The 21,099-nt window shown below is 38.4% G+C and overlaps 1 protein-coding gene across 1 annotated transcript in view; it reads left to right on the top strand.

The window, feature by feature from the left end:
* Window positions 1-21,099, top strand: part of SPOCK1 (SPARC (osteonectin), cwcv and kazal like domains proteoglycan 1) — a 417,544-nt gene that overhangs the window by 357,075 nt on the left and 39,370 nt on the right. The window contains exon 6 of the mRNA XM_031506078.2: window positions 2,952-3,066. Coding sequence (XP_031361938.1) covers window positions 2,952-3,066 — 115 coding nt within the window. The remainder of the gene's footprint in view (window positions 1-2,951; window positions 3,067-21,099) is intronic.

The following is a 21,099-nucleotide window of genomic DNA, read 5'->3' as shown; positions in this document are numbered from 1 at the left end:
GCTCTTCACAGCATTAATGCACTGGGCTGTACCAAGCTGTCCATGAGCACACTCAGTACTCAAATATACACCCTTGCAGAAGAGATCACAGTAACTTATTTCACAGGATTACTTACTTGCAGGTTAGATCAAAACCTGGCTGCCAGAAGTTGAAAGCCAGAATAAAGGCAGAGATTCATTGTTTTATTATATCATTAAAGAAAAAAAGATCTAGATTCTCCTCTAGCAGGGACTGGAGGCTGGAGACTAACAGACAAGAATAAAATAGCTAGGAATAAATTTTATGTAGCTATTTCTTTCTCCCTCAAATGTGAATGCTTATGCAAAACACATTGCTGTAGATTCACTGACAATAAAGAGGGAATCATTATACGAGTAGTGGATTCTCAGGGGAACACTTTAACCAAAACACACTCTGCAGTAATTTCCCACATCTTAGTTGAATAAATTAATTTATGAATTTTCCATGAATATGTTCAACCATTTCTCCCCTCATATACTTTATTGATCTCCATATACATTTAGCAACAAATAACAGAGCTGTTTTTCCATTTGCAGTAAAATAGTTTAGAGATGTTTATGTGGGCCTTGGGGTTCAAAGTAAACAAATGCAGTTCACACACCAGGGAGGCTGCAGAAAAATACAAAGATTGCACGGCCCAGGGAGCTCTACTAGAGCAGCTCAGCAGAGAGCTGAGGCATATCAAATCACATCACTGGCAAAATGAGTCCCCTGAAATGAGAGGGACTGGCCCCAAACTGTGGGGCTGCTCCCACGGAGTCCTGTGCACAATCACTGCAAGGAGCTTTGTGACTCATGTCTGCAAAATGTATAATGTCCCTTTGGTGTGAAAGAGTGAGAGTTTTTCCAAGCACTGTGTATCATTTTATTGTCCATGGTCTGGAGAAAGCCAGCAGGCTCCTTATATACTGTAGATCCAGTGGCAGAATAAATCCAAAAAGTAGTTATTGGATTGTCTCCACAAGACATCCTCTGTGGCTGCTCTGCCTCTGAATATCACTTAGTGAGGCTTAGGCACAGTCATTAAATCCAAAGTTGAGCTACTCATGTAGGTTGTTATAGTGAGTAAGCATGCCATCACATGCAAAGTAAGGTATCTCCATGTTTTCCTCTAGGGAAGGAATAAAGAGCTACATACAGTGATTAGGTGTTGAAACGTAATTAGTATTATCCTAATTTAATATTTAAAATGATGGAGTTCTTTAATCTTCATCCCCCAACACCAAACATCCCAAACAAGCATGATGGGAATATAATGTGGTTAATCATGGGTGTAAACTTACTCACATGTGACTGCAGCATTGTGATCTTCAAGCTGGGCTCTCCTCCTTGCCCTCAGATAATAAAACCCTTTTAAGCAGTTTCTTTTTTTGGTTTGTGTTTAGCTTTCTGGATGTCATTTTTATCGATTGTCTGGAAAGCTAAGAAAAAACTTGCCTTGATGTTTCTAAGTATAAAGTTCTTCCTTTCTTAACTGCACGTAATAACAGGCTTGAAATAGGCTGGTGCCATCTTAAAGGTTGGTATTTGAAGTATAATTGCTAATGCTTAGATACATAATTTATATTTATTATGCATAATAAAATATGTAAGTAATTGATGTTCTGTAAGGGATTAAATTATAAACTCCAGCTGTAGGAAGAAGATTTATGCCTGTGTTCTCAATAACACATTGACTATCAGAATATGCTGCAGAAAGTCATTGCCTTCAGGATTGCACTCAGTGTTGTCCTTTCTCCTGTTCTCCTTTCCTTCTGATGTGCTCTCTCTTGTATTTGTGCTCTGAGCAAAGTGTATTTATGGAGCAAACAGCTGAAAAATAAGTATATATATATTCCCTTCAGTCTTGGGAGAAATTGGTGTACAACACAAGCTAAGCTTGCACACTTGGAAGCTTTTGTGTGGCCCTGCATTTTCCAAATGAGAAGGGCAGGGCATCACAGAGAGCACAGAACTACCCTGATGCATTGAAGTTGAGGATGGTGGGGGGATAATGTCAGCAGAATGGGATGTAGGCACAGCATAATGGTCTCCTGCTGCTGGATTAAAGCTTGGGCAACGAGGAGCCCTTTCAACAAAAACCAACACAGGCAAAGCCAAGGTATTTGCAGTACTTTCAAAGCAGGAGGTGTTTATCTTGTAGCAACATCCTGCTCTGGTCTCTTGGCTCCCCCTGCACCAGAATTACAGAGGAGGATGCTGTGGGTTTCAGCAGTGGCTGCTGCCCAGTGAGCTCCAGTTGCCCACTGCATCCTCCATGGTAACACCATGGTCTCAGGCTCCATGTCCTTCAGCTGTGTCAAAACACGCTGTGTCCCACTGTGTAAACATGTTGGCTTGTTCTTAAATTAATCATAATCTTCAATAAAACTCAGATCAAAGGGACTCTGCAGCCCAGCATTCCCATTTTCCTTGGCAGGGGGCAATCCCTGCAGGAAGGAGCTCCAGCCTGGGCACCACAGGTAGCACTCCCCTGTGTGTCAAAAGCCCTTGGATTCTGGTCTTGTAAAAGCAAGGCTTGAAGAGGACAAAAAATGGAGCTGAATTTGGTTCATTAGGTATCAAGCCAAAGAGAACATTTGTGTTTCTGTGCTGTTTTCTTTCACTTCATTTTGTTACTGCATTAGTCCAGTGTCCAGCCACTGGTGCTGCTGGGCACAGAATGGGGAAATACCCACAGGGCCATCCCTGAAGAAAGGGCAACAACACAGGCACAAAGCTCTTGGAGGAGTCAGAACTAAAATGTAGGTAATGCAAACAACAAAGGCTAGGAATAGTCAGTGTTGTCTTATAAAAGTATTTGCAGTACAGACTGAAGTTTTGCAAACTATCCAATGTCATTACTGATAACACAATTTCTCATTTAATCGACAGCTGCTATTTTGTGTCTTGTCCTAAATAGTATTCTTGCTTTTTTTTACACTTCCAGTGCAAGATGGAGTTCCATGCATGTACTTCTGGCAAAACCATCACAACTCGATGTGAAGGGCCCTGCCCCTGCCTGCCAGGACCTGAAAGTTTACAACACAAGGCGGAGAAGACTGGTAAGTTCAGCTATTAATGAAATCATGGCAGATGATTTGGCTCCTGCTGTGTTCTTAGAAAAATGTAAGAAAGACTTTTCTTAACTGGCATATTTTCTACATTAGGCGGTCTGAGAAAGAGGTAAGGTACAACTAATCATTTTCTAAACAAGTAGAGCTTTGAAAGACCGTAATTGCTGCAAAATTAACTCCTACTTGAGAAAGTCTTATAAGAAAGGGAAAAAATATTTAAACAAATTTAAACATATTTCTTATGGTTAGTTCACACCCTGTCACTTCAGCTTGAAACACTGATGCTCCTGCTGGTGGTTCTCCCTGCATTCATTGTATGCTCTAGCACAGCACCAGTTTTCACATTAGGCCTCCATCTACTTTCTAGAGCAAGTGTTACTCCAGCCTAGAGTTTGAAAATTCAGGTTTAATATCATTTTTTGAAAATTGCAGAGATTTTTCTGCACAGCTCTCAAACTTTGACCAAGTGTTGTAGATGGCAGTGTTCTGAAATCAATATATAACTGTACTATCGCTTTGTGTGGCTTGAATCTTTTGGTTACAGAATGCCCACTGATAAATTGCCTTATTCATATTTTCTATTTCTTGTAGTCCTTATCAGGCTACAAGAAATATTTCTTTTTCTCTGCCCTTTCTATTTCTTTGTCCTTATCAGAAAGAGTATCAGATTAATAAATCTTCAGTGACATTTTAAGCTTAGAATTTCATTCACACAAGAGAAAAAAGATTCTAATAACCCTTATCTTGATAAATGCAATTTGACAGGGTATATGTATTCTGAAACCCAGGCTTTTGTTTTGCCCGACTCAAACTTTAACTCCAGCCAACAAAGCATTAATTTAATGAAATGAGTGATCTGCAGAGCAACTTTCCTGAGGGCTTTTCAAGAGGCCAAACTTGAAATAGCAGCACTCCTGCCATTGCCCTGGTGACAAAGATGATATTATTAGTAGTAGTAGTATTAGTATTAGTATTAGTATGTACTGAAATATATTTGGAATTGAGAATCAAATAGTCAGTAACAGAGGCGCTTTATAATTTGCTTTTCTTCTGGATCTTTGAATGTGCCAGTAACATTTCAATTAAAGACTTCCTTTATCTTCCTCAGTCTCCTTCCTTCAGACATTGTCTCTTCAGTTGACCCAGTGAGTGCAATGGAGCCCCAAACTGAATATTTCAGAGTTTGTCAGTCTTCTGACAAAGGGTTCCCATGAATTTCCATGAGCAAGCATGAGTAAATTCTACACACCAGCATAAATTTCATGCAGGTACAATTTTAGCAGCATTCGAGCAGGAATTTGGAGTTGTTTGTGTCTGCCCTTTGCAGCCTGGGGCCCAGCCAGCTTTCCTTAGGGTATGAGAAAATTATGAACTGTAACGTCTGACCACAAAATAATTCCCAGAGTGTGCTGCTGCCTTTAGTAAGATTCCTTTTTCTGCTGAACAAGGAGTGTCAGCTGGCTGTGGAGAAATAAGCCCTGAGCAGTGGCCAAGGTGACACAGCAGTGCTGGGCTCACAGCTGGGCTCAGTGGTGTGCAAGGTCCAACCTAAACCATCTGATGAGCCTGGGTGTGAGATGGGCAAATCCATTCCTTGACAAGGGACTCCCAACACCTGGCCACGACTGAGTGATCTCCTCTTCATCAGATCTCCAAATCTCTGACTTGGGAGCTTCTGACTAGAATGTAGGTTATGTGGTATCTCAGTCCTTTCTCTAGTGTTCATACAAAATTATTTCCTCAAGTGCTACAATAATATTATTAATATTGCTGTATTAACCTAAAAATCAGCAGTTTGATTTCTCACATAAAAATTAATGTGAAAAAACTCTGCTGACCACTGGGATTCATTTTTGGCCCTTATTTAGTTGCCAGGTTTGTGAAGTGTAATGTTAAGTAGGAAATGATTGAGAGCTAAACCTCAATCCTTATACAGACATGCCAGTGGAAAAATACTAAGGAGAATAACAGTGCAAGTGCTTCCAGCAAAATGGAAATGCAGCTCTTTGAGCTCACATATCAACGTTTTTATGCCTATTACACAACAAGGTTAAACATATGTGGTTGTGAACTTGCAGTTTGAAGAAAGCATTAATTTTACACATTCATTCAACCATATTCAAATATTATTCCATGATAAATTACTTTCAGAAATTAAAAATTTAAAGGAACATTTAATTTCCAAAGTAGTGTAATTCTAAATGTCATGACCTTTTTTTTATATGCTTGTGAATAAAATTGGCAGCAGCATCAATGAAAAGCAATCTAAGTGTATGTGCTCAGAGGTAACAATGGACTGTGGTGTCTGAGTCTTATTCCTTCCTCCTCCATGAGCTCCTTTGAAAACATCCCAGCTTTGAGGATGAAAATGGAGACTAATAATCATGTTGAAAATTGGAATTCCTTTTGCAATGCTAACTGCTACTATGGAGACATTAATAAAATAGCACGAATGCAAGCAAAAGAAAACTGCACCAGAATTATTACCTTTAATGGCAAGTAACAACAATAAAATCTTTCTACCATAAAGTTAAATCTTTGAGGAGATGGCAGGATCATGTTCTTCATTTTCTTAAATGGAATTTTGAATCAGTGTCTGAGAGGTAGAAAACAGGTCTCTGTAACAGTATTAATGGAAGATTTTGGAAAAGAAGACAAGCCCTAATGCTTTTACTCTTTGCTGTTTTAGACCCATTTAGGAACCTTTGATTTATCCAAACACTTGATATGCTTCATAATTCACAGCAGTATCCCAGCTTTACAATATGCTTCCATGATAGCTGCTGATTTTCAACTTGGCTACCCAGAGACAGAGTTTGAGCTGTAAACTGCCCTGAGGTTAGCTGCCCTTCCAGAGTGTGTATGCCCTTTGATTTAATACTATAAAATGAACAAGACTATAATTTCAACCAAAAATGACTAGAAACTGTCTAAGTGACAGAAATTATTTAAGGCACAGAACCTTGTCTGCTGGTGGTTCTCAGGTACCTCTTTGCAATAGTAAGTAGAGTCCTCATCAAGCAGAACTTATTTTTAGACCAAATGAAGCTTCCAAAAAACCCACCCTGAATAACTTCAGATGAGAAACAAATGGTTCCAGTTCTTCAGAAGCTCCTGGCAAATGGGGAGATTCTTGTCTTGAATGTGCTGTTCATTCTCTCAAAACACCAACGCAGTGCAGTGACTGGGGTGTCTCTTGGCAGGTGTGAATTTGTGGTTGCAATAATGTGGTTCTGTCAACTTCTCCCATTGCTCTGTGACTGCTGCTTGGGCTGTGTTAGTGGTGGACGTGGTCAGGCAGGGTGGTAAATATTTAACAGCCTGTCAGGGCTCTTTCTGACCATATCCCTTCTGTGCTTTCAAAGTGCTGTACTCCCAGCTCACCACACTTCATTTGTTGCCATCAGGGCTGCAGAAGCACTGGAGCATGGGTGGATGCAGTAATTCAAAGCAGGTTTATCCCTGTCTGTGCATTGTGTGCCTTTGACCTTGCAGAAATGCCCAAGGCAACTTATAAGGAAATTCTATTATCTTGATAAGGGGAATATAAGGTCAATAGGCAGAAGTAAATATATTCAAATATGTCAAGTGTTGTTTAAATTTGTAAGGAGAATCAAGGGAACATTTTTAAGTTGCAGGAATAGGTCTTGGCAAGCTTGATCAAGAATCTACATTGTTTAGGGTATGAATTATATCATTTAACTACCAGCCCTATTGGGTGTGATGGATGAGAAGGTCTAATGTTCCTTTCCTATATAAAAAGAGCACTCAATGCATGAAATTCATTTGAAGAAACCACAGTCTTGTTTTCCAAATGAGTTGTATCATTTCTTGTGTCTGAATGACTGGCTACTAAAATAATTTAAAGTCTTGCAATACACTTTCAGCAAATATTTCAACCTCAAATTGCTGTTCACAGGTTTTCATAACTGCAGAGTACATAATTTTAAAGCTTATGAAGATGAAGTATGAGTCATGAATGTGGTTGATTTGAAATTGGTGCAGCTTCGTCAGGAAATGTTTCCTTTTGTAGCTTTAGTTTTGAAGAAAAGGCTCTTTCTGACACTGAATTTCCAGGTAGATTTCTAAGTTACTTACTTGAATCTCAGACTCTGGGAATGATAAAAGAAAAGCATTCCAAAATTAAGGTTACCCAGGGTTTTAAAGCTTTAGTATATCTCATGAAAACTAGGTGAGTTTTTCCTCTGGACTTCATCAGTAAATAGCAGGTTTCTTAGCTCTAAACTATGCAGGATCTGATATTTTTGCTCCAAAATTTTCTGTGTGAATACTGCAATTGGGTTTTTTAATTCGTTATATGATGAAAGGAACTTAGTCAAGTAAATCTGAGTTATGTCATTTCTGTAAATAATAATTACTATTACCAATATATTTTTCTTGCCTTGAAGCTTTCACACAAGCAGATCAGTCTTTATTTCAAAAGCATGGAAAAGCATCCCCAAAGCATGAAAGATTCACTTTTTTTTCACTTCTGCAAGATTCTGTTTGTGAGTAGTGAAGTGGCTGCACCCAATTAATATTTGATTAAAGAAAGTCAGGAAGCAGGCAAGGACAGATACCTCTGCTCCCCATGGATGGCTTTTGGTGTTACCCACTCCTCTTGGAAGCAAAAGCCAATAGCTCCAAGGCTGAACCAGCAAAATCAAGGTCTTCCAAGCAAAGAGAAAGCAGTGGTGGCTGAGGGCTGTTCTGCTGCTTGACATCACATGAATCTTCCTTTTGTGCACTGGACAAAAGCAAGAGCTGATGGGGGAAAGGCCAGATAGAGAATTAATGTAGTGTTTTTTCCTGTTCCCAAATACGACTGTGACTGCGTAATTGGACAGCACATAATGTGAATTGCAAACTTTATTATTGAATAACCAAGTCTAAATTTTTCTTGCACCAGTATATGAGCACCATATTTTAGCATGTAGGTGCAAACAGCCATAATGGTATGATTTAAGAGCTCAAAGCTCTGCAAAGGAAGACTATAGAGAGATTTCAAACATCAAATCTAAAATCATTTTTCAACTTGAGCAAATACTATTGGATTTTTCACCACCATTCAATATGCCCATACTGAGGTTCTGAATTATATGTACAAAGTGTTCATACAATGGAAATTAAATGCAAATTTTCAGTTTCTGTGTTCTCCATCACAATTGTGTCATAAAGGAAAATCAGCCAAAAAATCTTGGTGAGGTCTGAGAGTTTGGGTTTGGATCTTTGATACCTTAATATTTTTTTTTACCAAGGAGTATGAATTTAAATATTTTTGTGCTTTCAACAGTTATGCACAGAAAACACTCAGGTGCCTATGTGAAGCCTGCTTTGACGTGAACTTGAAAAGGAGACAGAATTGTCCCCTGTAGAAATGTTGTTTTGATCTGGCTCTAAGGATTTGGAACTTGGCACAAAGCATTGATTGCAGCAGACCCCAGACAGATAACAAGTTAGGGACAATACCATCCATTGACTAGCTGTCACTTTTTGACGTGATCTTCTATGGATTTGATCAAATTATAGCAGACTCCAAAGTACAGCAGACAACATCTGCTTTAGAGGCAGCACTGATGGAAAGGAGGAGCAGGCACCACTTTGCTGCTTTCAGGTGCTTGCTCAGAGGATGCTGACTGCAGTAGCAACATCCCTGTCAGCAGGATTTGCCCTTTTGGTAAATGCATCTCTTTAACAGATCTTGTCATGGCAAAAGAATGACGTTGAGCCAAAATTCCTGACATAATTTTGAAGGTTGAACCAAGACATGAGACGTAATTCCTCATCATTGCTAAATAAGGACTTATCCCAGACAGCAGGATACAGGAACTGCCTAAAAATAACAGTGTTGTGGTGTAATTGTATTAAAACCAGTAGGATATTCTTTTCAATCCTTTGGAAGTCTTTGCAAAGAGAACTTCTAAGGCTGTGTTAAATCCCTGGCAGCTCTCTGTGGCTGACTCAAGTCCTTATGTTTTCTCAAGCATTTATAGCAGTGTGTTTACCCAGGCTTTGCAGTAAATACAGGTTTCACCCCGTCCCCTGGAGTGGTCACCTGCTAAAATAGAAATAATATTGAAAATATTGATTTGGTGGGTCTCATCCATGTAACCAATAGCTGTGGATTGCTCAGTTCCACATTAAATTTTATACAGAACCCAGATCTAAAAGGGCCACAAGTCCCAAGGGCAGTGTAGGCATCACCTGGATCACTGACCCTGCAGACAACTTCCCACCTGGACACACAAAGGATACAGGACCCCAGAGGATACTGGCATAAACCCACAAAACTAGTAAGAGCACACTGAGACAGGTTGTTGGTTTCATAAACAGTATTTTAAGAAATGTTAAAATGGCTATTGATTTTCTTTTCTGGCATAAATAAAAGGTTAGAAAATGACAGACACAGTAAACACTTTGCGTCAGCAAGTAACAATAATTTTCAGACATGAAGTAATTTGATTTTGGATTGCCAACAAAAAACTATTGAAGTGGCACACTGTTAATAGAAACACCATCTAGTAACAGCAGGTGTTTGTGTGCTGATAATGATAATTAAAGCACTAAAATTTCTCTCATCATAAACAAAATCAAATAAATAAGACTGGTTCCATATAGTTTTTTTCTCATGGGTATTGATTTCTGCATTTTTGGGAATATCTCCCTAACATTTATACCAAGAATTTTGTAAAATCTCTGGAAACCTGACAATGAAATAAATTATAGTGCCTATCATTGTGTGGTGTTAAGCTAAAACATCCCAGTGTGAGGGGGAAAAAAAAATCCCCAAACCTTCTCAGTAAAACACAAGGGGAAATAAGTGTTTTGAAGTTTCAAATACATAATTTTCCAGCTTCTTGGTTGCTTTGGTTTTTTCCTCTTGCTATCTTAAGGAGTAAATTCCATCTTTAGTTGTTCCAGTATAAATCTGGAATAGTTCCATCAACAGTGTTGAGCTAGTTACTTTTGGTTAAGTTATTCTGAATCTATAGAGGTATAAATGAGTATAGCCTAGAGATTAATTGATCATTCCAGACAGGTTGTAACTTTTTATGCAGCAATGTGGCAAATTAGTTTTTGGTTTTTTCAATTTCTAATTCTTTATTAGTACAGAAGAAGGAAGATGGCATTTGTGATATCACCACCTCATTCCAAATATATATCCTTGCATATTTTTTAGTTTCCCCTGACCCAACAGGGACCTTTTTACATTAATTTTCCTCTGAATAATTGCATTTTTTTGTAATTCAGTTGAATGGACTGCATGTAAATCAAAAAATAATGTTATCTGTTTTCTCTAAAGTAGCTGGCTTAGATGTGGACTAGAATGATAATCTTTCCTAAATTACTAAAATCTGAATTATTTGGCTCAGGCCCGTCTCTGTCAAACAGGAGTCCAACATTCACATGAAAACACTAAAATATCCTGCAACAGAAAAAAATAAATAATGGAAAAGCTTCTAGGCAGCCACCATAGACCTTTATGCCCCAAATATTAAAACATCCTTGTTTCAACATTTAGTATTTTTTTCAGATTCAGGGTCAAACCCTGAAAACTGGGTTGGTCACTCAAAATTGCAGTTTAACCTTCCCTGCAGGTGTCCAGGTGCAGCCTCTTGGAGCAGTCCTTGGGAATAGCTTGGACAGTCAAATCTCAAATTTGAAGCTGAATTATAAATTCTTAGACCCTCCAAGCATTGAGACGAGCCTTTATAATATTTCTAACATACAGAGTGGCTAAACTTATGTTTAAGTAATCTGTTTACTCTGTGTTGATTTTCAAACTTAGTCTTAACTAGATTTCTATAATATTGTATTCCAATTCCATTAATAGTTTAGAAGGCTGTGTTTATGGGGGAAACATTTTCCTTTATGAGAATATACAATGATATCACTATGTGTTTGGATTGAATAATTTATAGTCTTGGCTACATCTTGCTTGTCTGAAGGTGATTTTACTATCATTGTGACCTATTTTTCTATTTGTTTACAAAGATAGTTGGGGTTCAGGTGTTATCAGGCACAGACAACAGGCAAAAATTGTCCAAATTTTAAGTATGGTCTGTAGCAGCAAGGACTTGCTTATCAGGAAATCCCTGTCAGCAAGAAAAATGAAAACTGGGTGAAATAAAATCATGTCACTGTCATTCCAGCCACAAGTTGCATGTTACAAACGCCTCGTTGATCATTCACAACTGAAATTCAGGTTTAAGCTCTCAGTTCTTGAAACGGTTGCAAATGCTCAGGTAATTAAAGGATGCAAAAGGAAAAGCAAAGGGATACTATCTTTTGAAAAATCCTGGGCATCTTGGTTGAGACCACCAGAATTAGGCTTCATTTGGGACTGTGAAGTGACAACAAAATATACATATCTCTTTCTTTATTGTGATTTTCCAAACACTTCTGGTACATGGTTGTTTATCTCTGTAATAACTCGCTGTGAAAAAGCAATGCCCACGTATTTCTCAAGAGTGTTGCATCCTCTGTTAATGTTATACAATACATTTAGGTGTGGCTAAAAAAATAGTTACATAAAAAAGGTGCCTCATTCTGTTTTGTTGTTCTCACAAAGGGATTAATTAGCTCCTGCCTGAGCTATGTTTGGTTGGAGTGAAACCCAGGAAAACACCAGAAACCACCTAGGAACTGCAGGATCTCCCCTTTTTGGGATGGCATCAAACAAAAACAAACCTTGGAAATGTTTTCCATGCATGGAAAACTCAAGGTCTGCAAACCATCCCTGTGACTTCAGTGTTTTCCATAAGCTCTTAGCAGGAAATGTGCTGGAGTGGTACCTGAGCACTGGGACTTTGGAGACAAAGTGCCTTGAGATTGGCCTGTGTAAAAAAAAAAATCCTTCCACATTTGCTGTCCTTTCCTCTGAGCCTGGTGGGCTGCAGAGGCACTGGAAGAAGCATCTCATATATGAGGTTTCTTCTCTCTAAATCAGATTATTGGTGGGCAGTGGGGACTCAGTTGCAGGGGAATTGCCAAAGGCACAAAACTAAACCAGTATTATGAACTATATATCATGCTTCCCTTTAATTTTTAATATTGGCACTAGCATTCTGGATATTACAAATAAGAAATCTATCATAGAAATCTTGATATTGTACATTTGAGATTGTTACATGAAGCTTATATGTTAATCACATTCTTTAATTTAGTAAATCTCCATGAGCAATAAGAAGTTCTGAACAAATATATATATACAGATCAGAATTTTTAAAGCACAGGTTTTTTACCAGCAAATATAACTTTTAACTGCTTTGATTTTTTAATTGTTTGAGGATTATGCTATATAGTGTATAGAGTAAGTGCTTTTGAAAATCCTGTTACCCTGAAGGCAATAAATGATTAAAATAGATTTTTCAATAAACAAGCAAGTGGAAGGAATTGTTATCTGTTCAGTTTACATTATGTTGAGAAGTTGAGTTATTTGCAAAAAACACTGGACAGTATTTCACTTTTTTATAAAAAAAAAAGTTCCTTTTTGTATTTTCAATTGGATGTCCTTGGGAACTGAAGCAATAGAAATGGGAAGAAGTTCATTAGCACAAAGTGCATAATTATACACTTGGGGTGTAATAATGTGAACATCTGCTTTATCTAAGTGCTCTTTGGTTAGAAATGTCTGGAGGAGGAAAGGCCTCAGTGTGCTGGCTGGTCACAGAACAACTGTGAGCAGCTATGGGCTGTGAAAAAGACATTTAAACCCCAGGGATGTCAGGAGAGGCATCTCCAGAAATACTGGCAATACTTTACAAGACATTGGTAAGACTTTGGGGCTTTTTTTGTATATTCAGATCAGCAATGCTCTGTCAGAGAGAATTCCAAGATGAAATAGGAGACTGAGTGAGTTCTCCACTGCTTTAGTCTAGAGCTGAGCCATTCCTGTCACAGATTTCTTTGCTCTTGATACAAAAATCTAGTAAAAAGTCCTGTCTCCTAAAAGTTAACTCTACAGCACTACTGAAAAGATTTGTTACAGCTGCTTTGGAGAAGCTAAAGGGAGAAAGAAGCCTGTTATAGGTATTTAAACATACTATAAATATGTCTTTAGGTTAATTCTCTCAGTATGCATTAAGTGAAAAAAAAGTATTTTTGCACATAATTTTTTTAGATTTTCTTTTTCTTGTAGTCATATAGTTTAGGGAGTGAAATGAGTGAGGAATTTGAGAAGAGGGAAAAGACATCTGCTACTTGTAAGGGATTTTGGAAAATGAGAGCTCATGGCAGCACTTGACAGTGCTGAGGTTCTTGCATTGCAAAGGCAACCTTGCAAATGTCTATGCACTCATAGCTAGGCTGATTTTCTCTCTTTTCCTCACTCTTTTTTTAAGAGATGTCTGTTAAACATCACTGGTTTCTATTTTTTCCTTACCATCCCTATCACAGTAAAGGTGATTGAGGAGTTTCTGTTCATGGGCTGCTATAATTTCCATATGGTTTTGCAAGGCTGTACAAAGGTGATGTGTTACTGCTGAGTCTTGGGACACAAGGCATTTGGCTACATTCCTGTGACAAAGAATTCATAAAACAGAATTTATGTGGTGCTTTATGGAACCAGCTGATTAACTGCAGCCCTCCATAAAGGAAAGATGCCATGTGCAATTGAAGAACAGGTATAAAAGAGCTACAAAAAAGAAGATGCAAGTGAAAACAATATATTAAGCCCCTGAGAAGCAGATTCATTGTCAGGTCTTTGTGTTTCAAAAGAAATTCAGGACCTGCTGATATGTGGTGGTGTTATTTCATGTTGTATGACAGCACTGTTAAAAGCAAGGCTTTGGAAATAAACTCCTCCTGACCTTGGGAAACTGAATTACATTAATGCAGTTTATGTTTTAAGCAAGCCTGGACTTGTGTGTCACACTCTAAGAATTAGTGAAGGCCACAAAGTTGCTCCTGCATTTAACTTCCTATACAAAGAGATTATTTTCTTATTTTATGGCAAACTGCTACCAGGGTTCAAACACGTTTCTGTTTGCTTGGGCATCATTTTTATCAGCAGATGTCATAAGAAGTGCTTCTATTTGTAAATACTTACACCTTAAGATTGCAAATAATTCCCAGTAATACTGCAATTCTTATTGGAGTTACAGTTTCTGTACTTGGAAATTTTGCAGATATATATGAGTTTGAGGTTCTTTGTGGTAGAGTCACTGTGTTTATAAAAATATTGTTAGGCCAACTTACTTTTACTAATGGTGAAGACATTGCTTGTCTAGCAACTATGATAGGAAAAAATACTGTGATTTATTTCTCCTGCTGCTTCAAATACCCTAATATGGATTAAATGTGTTACATTTTAGACTAGCGGAATCCCTAAGAAAAGTGTTGCATGAATTTGCACTGAAATGCAGTTATTTTTCATGTGATAGTCAAGGGGGAAATTCAGAAGCTTGTTTCACTGGTATGGCAAGGTTCTGAAAGTAGCAAGAAAGGTTTTAATCATGAAACAATGGAATTAGAGTTAGTGCAAACTGTGAATACTGTGTCCTTGCCAAGCATCTGTCCTAAAGGAAAGTTAACAAATTGGTTCAGTCTTTCTTAAAAAGCAGCCATAAATGCAAATATTACATAGTATTATATTATTGCTTAATATTCTCGATGACAGCAAGACAAATTTCCATCTGCTCAGTGTTAGAGCATTATCCCTGGCAGCATTTTGACCAGTGTATTTTCTTGCCCTAATTCAGATGCAAGAGAATACCAGTCTCCAGGCTCTTCACAGGCTTTGAGTAATTGCCATTTGTTTTTGTCCTTCACCTCTCTGCTCTTCTGAAAGCAGATTGTATTCCACAGCAGGGTTTCAGTGATGAGAGGTAAAGTAAACCCTCCTCTAGCAATTGGATGCTTTGACTTACTAAAGTCACTGCTGCTTGAAAGAGAAATTGCTTTCCCCTGAGAACATGTGAGCAATAAAAAAAAACAAACTGTAGATGGGTTTGTATAAGGGCACATAAAATCCAAATTCTGGCTGTAGACATTTTTGTGAGGAGCAGAAAATTGATTCACTTATTATTAGGGTGGCCATTGTATTTGTCTAAGGCATTTTTGAAGTCCAAAGGCTCTTTAAAATGTTTATTTCCCTGAGGAGACAAATGCAGCATTCTGTAGTGCAAGTCAAGTATGCCAGCCTTTAACAAGATTATGAGAGCCTTTTCCGTGTTTTTCAGTGTGAAAAACATCCTTAGCTGTAGGTCACAATGAATAAGAGGAGAAGAAAGTAGCCAGAAGAGATCCAGCCAGCTGGCTGGTTTTATGGGTAGTTTCTTAGACTGGCTGTAAAGGACTGGTTTCAAATTTAGATTGCTGCCTGCAAAGCAGCTGGGTGCACAATTCTACTGGAAATACTCCTCTTAATGCTCTGGGGCAAAGAAGTGCAAGTATTTTCAATACTTTTAGGAAGTTTGTTTTAATAGAACAGAATGCCGTGGACTTCTGCAAATTACTTCTCTTCCTCCTTCAGAATACCCAGATACAGAGCAAAACTCAACTTGCTTTATTTCACAGCTGACTGTTTAGAGTCCACACCCCTGGCTCTGTATCAAGGCTGAAGAGTGGCATTGATGCCACAGTGATAAGTGCTCTGTTAGTGTCTAAACAGAGAGATAAGGCTCGAGGACACTCATCAGCTAATTCAAGATAATAAATTAAATAGAAGTGAGATGTAATTTATGTTGTTAATAAGTCTCTTCTCCTGTTAGTAACATGTAAATCTATGCAAAATTATTTGTTTTGCATAAAGAAATGGAATTGGAAAGATGCCACATGGCCTAGCTACAGAAAGTTTATTACAAACTGCATAATTTTTATATCACTAAACACAGTTTAGGTGTTCAGATATGTTCTTAATTCAGTTCCTCTTACTGTTTTTAAATGCTAACCAATATTCTTGTTGTGGGCACTTTAACACTTTGTGACATCAAACCCCTTTGCTTGGGTTGTTTCTGCTCTTTGCTAATGTCAGTGGATTCAGGCTCACTTTGCCTTGGGGATTCACTGCAATATTCAGGTAAACAGGTGCAGACCCAGTTCCTCTGACTCCTGCTCACAGCAGGAAACCTCCAGCAGAGCTTTAAAGCTCCAGATTTCACTGCTGTACTCATCTGCCTTCCAAAACAACAAGTACTGTGTCCATAGAAAAACATTTCTGTTGGATTACCAGAGGGCTCTTTTCCAGTTTTTTTGTGTAGACACTTACCTTGCTGCAGGGACTGTTGTGTCATGCACGTGCTTTTAATTTCTTTACAGATTTTGAAGACCAACTTCTCCCTTACTTTGTTTAATGGCTGTCTTCTGCCAAGAAGTGTTAAAATACTTTGCAGAGACCATCTGCCCTCTTGCCAAGCTGGAGTGCTTGGGTTCTCTGCGTGGCTGTGGCACTTGCCAACTTTTCTGCTCATAGCAAAGTTTCTTCTTCTACCTTTCCCCATGCATTTCTAAATATAATTTAGGAATAGAAGACAGTTTCTTGTAAGGTTCTGTCTGCCCTATGGATAAATTCCATATTTGTTCTCTTTCATTCTCCATTTGATTCTGCACTGACAAATTTTATATGTGGTTGTTTTATCTTCTGGCCTTCTTCCCCAAAACCAGTACTGTGCAAATAATTGATTTTTTTAGTTTACTGACTGGACTGGAGAGTCAGGATTTGAGGGGGTCATTCTTCATGGTAAAGTAAAAGACCTTTTAAAAAACTCTTCAAAAAATGAAATCTGACAGTTTTTGAAGCAGAGACATCACTTTGAAATGAACAAGCTAAATGTCAGTATTTCAGTGATTCAGCTTGTCAATCCCAATTTGTAAATTATTTTGATCCTCTCAAACTACATTTTCTGCAGCACAGAAACTGTAATAATAATAACAACAATAATCATTATTTTCTCCCAAGGAGTGCAGTAGCATCTCATGATATTCTTTATTTTCTTTTAGCGATGACTTTCCTTGTAACTCCACTTACTATGTAAGCTTTTGAGTTCCTGGTGTACTTCAAAGACACTTTGTCATTGCATTGGAATTTTAGGTTCTTGTTCATATTTTTGATCTATCTCAGCTCTAAATAGTGAAAAAAATCATGGGAAGTTGAAAGAACTTTCTGGAGAATTACAACAGCACATTCTCCCACCATCACAGTGCATTAGGCTAAATGCACCTGGTGTGACCATGCCATATTCTTTTATCCCTTAACATCCTGTCTCTCAGGCATTTTCATTTTCGTGGGTCTCAGGAGATGCCCATTAATCCTTCCTGGTTCTGCTCAGGGGGAATGTGCTCACATGGTGTTCAAATGTCCTTGTCACTGAGCTGGAAAGGAGCCACCACAAGGACATGAAAGCAAACTTCCATTTCTGTCCTGCACTGGAGTAATTCAAGGGTAATTCATAGTTGCTCTGTGCATTGTCAGTGTTGTGACAGTTTATCCTTCCACATCAAGGAGACATAACCAGCTCCTGCATCACCACATCAGTGATTGAAATTGCTCCTTAAATAGCATTTGCTGGTCTCTGTTGAAGTACATGGTAATCAGTTCCACAAAGCTGCACTGATGATTCTCACTTCTCTGTGCCAGAAATTACTCTTGACCACATGATGAAAGGAAATGAATGGCTTTTTTTACTAAAGTGGTTTGAGTACTTAACATACATAATATATTGTAAGTGCTATTATTACAGAAAACTCTTTTTTTCCTGTCTTTTCACAACTGTTTAAATTCAACTCAAGTTTACATTTCTCAGTATTCATGGCTTGTACTATTCACATAGGTCTGGTGTAGGTTGTAGGGAATACCTATTTTCAGTGGAGTTCTCCATACAGGAGAGTTGTCAAGATCTCTGCCTGCTGCAAATCCACAGAGCTCCATTAAAGTCAGGGCTGATTTGTATCAGAGGAGCCCATCCTGAAGCTTTGATGTCCTCCTGCTTTCAACAGAAAGAAAGCCAGCTCTGAAAGAACAAGAGTTTAAAGCAGTTCAGTTCTTACGAATTTGTAGGGATCTACATCACTATTACGTATGTTTAGGGTTCTGTAAATGATCTTCTTAGAAAAGCAGAATTCTGTATCATTTGCTGGCATGTTCCCATAACTACACTAAAGATGTTAACCACTGTTAACATGGAAAGTAAGAGCAAACACAGTGTTAACAAATGCAGGATTTGTGCATGAATTCAAAGGTTTATTACCATGTTTCTCTTATCTCACACCTGAATGTCACCAGCCTGGGAATTATACAAGACCATGTTTTCACTTTTTTCAAGAAAAGTGTCTTTTGAAGCTTCCTAAATATGGTTTAAAATATCTTTGAAATCATTGTCAAATATTTGTTTCATTTTCAAAGGACACTTGAAACTGGGAAAGGTTGCTAAGTCCATCTATTAGAAAGGATTAATTAAACTCTTTTCTCTATGCAATATGATGTGGTTTTCATTGCATATTTTTCTATCATTTGGTCCACAGCAGAATTTTCTTACTCAGTACAGAGTGTTATTTTGGCCATGTCAGGTTGCAGGGTACATCAGCCAACAATTCCATCATATTTTTCCAAAGCTGTAGAGCCTGAGAGGCAGCAAAATTGCAAATGATGAAGAAAAAACCTTCACATGGGCAGAGCAGTTGATGTGTGCTCTCCTGAAGGAGTTAATTCTGGTACAGTCAGTCCCTGGCTCTGATTTCCTTTGCAATGGTGCCCATCTTGCTAAGCCAGATTTTTCACAAAGGGTCATTAGCTGCATCTTCTAATTTTCCAGTTTCCTGATTTGAAACCCTGAGGCCTGATTTGCAGAAGTGCTGAGCACTCACAGCTGAAGGGAATGGTCAGTGTGAGCCTGTTTATAGTATTCAAACACCATGGGAAAGCAAGTCCTGGATACCTGGAACTAGAGACCCAAACATTGACTCGCAATATCCCTCTTATATTGCTTTTGCTTTCCTTTGTAATTCAAACTGCTGTATAATAATCCCTATGAATAGTATAGCAACAGCAAACAGCAGTGGTGATTGATTAAACACTTCAGTTTCTCCTCAGAGTTTAATTAATCTTAGCAGCTCTTTATTGCTTTATAGGCTACAAAGCAATAGAGATTATTGCCACTTTAGTAGGAAATAGAGAGGAGCTTCTCTGCATGGTGGCTGTGCCTGTTCCCCTTTCTAAAAGGCTTCCCAGACACAAGAGCAGAAAGTTAACTTGCTTATGAGTTTCAAAGACTTGAAAAACTCTGTTTCCCCTTCCTTAGGATGAATAAATAGGACATGCAGGTACAGCTGCATAGAAGCTTTGAAGCCAGACTGAGCAGTGCCTCATGAGGTGACCTCTCCCCTGCCCTCTCAAAGACCCCTTCCAGCCAGAGCTGCATTTCTCTCTGTGTAATGCTTCCTTCTAAAATCTCATTAAAGGAGGGTTTTCTTCCTTTTAGGTTGTTGTTGTTATTGTTCATTTCTAAGCATTTTCCTGTAAGAAAGGCACACTATATAAAATTTTATATCTTTGTACTATGGTGGCCATATTTTTTATTAATCATTTGGCATCTCTATTGCCTTTCCCTTCCTTCTGTATATCCATGAGCATATTGTGGGGATACATTATCACTCTATGTGATATTTTGTACCTGTGTCCAGCCCTTAGAATTTCTTTCTTTGCTACTGACACAGAATTCATTCTAGAAACTGACCTACTTTCTTAGCCTGTCTCCCCATCCCTTTTCCTGGGAGAATTCTTGTGCCTGGCTGTGGAACAGTAACTCAAGGCAGCACCAAAGAGTCAAAAGGAGATGCTCTGGTTTAAAGCAATCCATTCACATGATGGGTCATATCATCCCTGTTTGTCCATGCTCTCCTTGGCTGGATGGATTGGCTTCTCCCTGTTTTCTTTCAGCACTTGCAGTCCCCTCACTTCTTGCATGACCCTGAGTCCCTTTGCAGTAAATGCCACTGTTTAAAACAATAACAGGAGAAGATGATTACCTGCCACTTCTTTACTCAGTGCTAGGTTCATTCTTGATTACTTTTAGGTTTCGTACAAAATGAAACACCCTAAAACCATGATAGCAGGAAGAGGATTAGCATTGGGTCATAATTTATTATTTGGGGCTCTCAGACTTTTTAAGGGTGATGGGTGACTAGAGCCCTCCACATCTCCATCAAGAGTAGGTTATTTCACACAGCATAAATACATGTGAACTACTGGCAGGATAAAATTAGTGGCTAATACACACCCATCTTACTCTTTTCCCAAATTATTTTTGTAACTGGCTTAAGAATAGTTATTCTCTGTCATTTCCTTCTCTTCCTGCTTGTTTTTCTGGGCTGCACAGTATAGAGCACAGAATATATATATAACCTGTAAGTCACTTGCAGCATGAAGTTAACCTTTTAAAGATGTAGTATTTTGATTATTTACCATTGCACCTGTTCCTCTCAGATTACCAAGACAGCCGAGGAACAGCAGTGACCAGGCAGTCAAACTGTAGAACCATGAAAAGGTCACATTAGAAACTGTATAATGCACTTAGTGCATATTATTCTGCTGTCTCTTAAAGACTTTATGGGGGATTAAAAACCTGCCTCTTGTGACAGAGATCATAATAAGAACTGAAAATGTCACAACATAAATTGATTTTATGTTAATGATTGTAGCAAGAATGAGAAATTATTCAAATACTACTTTTTACACTAAACCTTCTGCTGCAACGTTGCAGTGTTGTGCTGCTGCAGGGTTTATTATTCACAGCATGGTCAGGCTTGGGCTGGGGACTGAGCACTCCCATGCAGGAGCATCTCACCTCATGCTTGGCACACCTCTAGTTACAGAGAGGACAAAGAACCTGAATGGGTAACTGCTCCTAACTGGGCTTGGAGGTGAAAACCAAGCAAATCAAAATGAAATTTCTCTAGATGTGGGCAATTTGTTGGTGTCCATACAGTCTTGCAGTTGGAGAAAACACAATTTTGAATTTAGCTTAGATCATGCTTTATAATAAAATGCAGATGTATGCAGTTTGGGTGCAGGCCTGCATTATT

The sequence above is a fragment of the Lonchura striata genome, chromosome 15, assembly GCF_046129695.1.
Source record: "Lonchura striata isolate bLonStr1 chromosome 15, bLonStr1.mat, whole genome shotgun sequence".
In the NCBI taxonomy this organism is placed as follows: Eukaryota; Metazoa; Chordata; class Aves; order Passeriformes; family Estrildidae; genus Lonchura; species Lonchura striata.
Note: the sequence above shows the minus strand (reverse complement) of the source record. Positions and strands in the feature narration are given on the sequence as shown.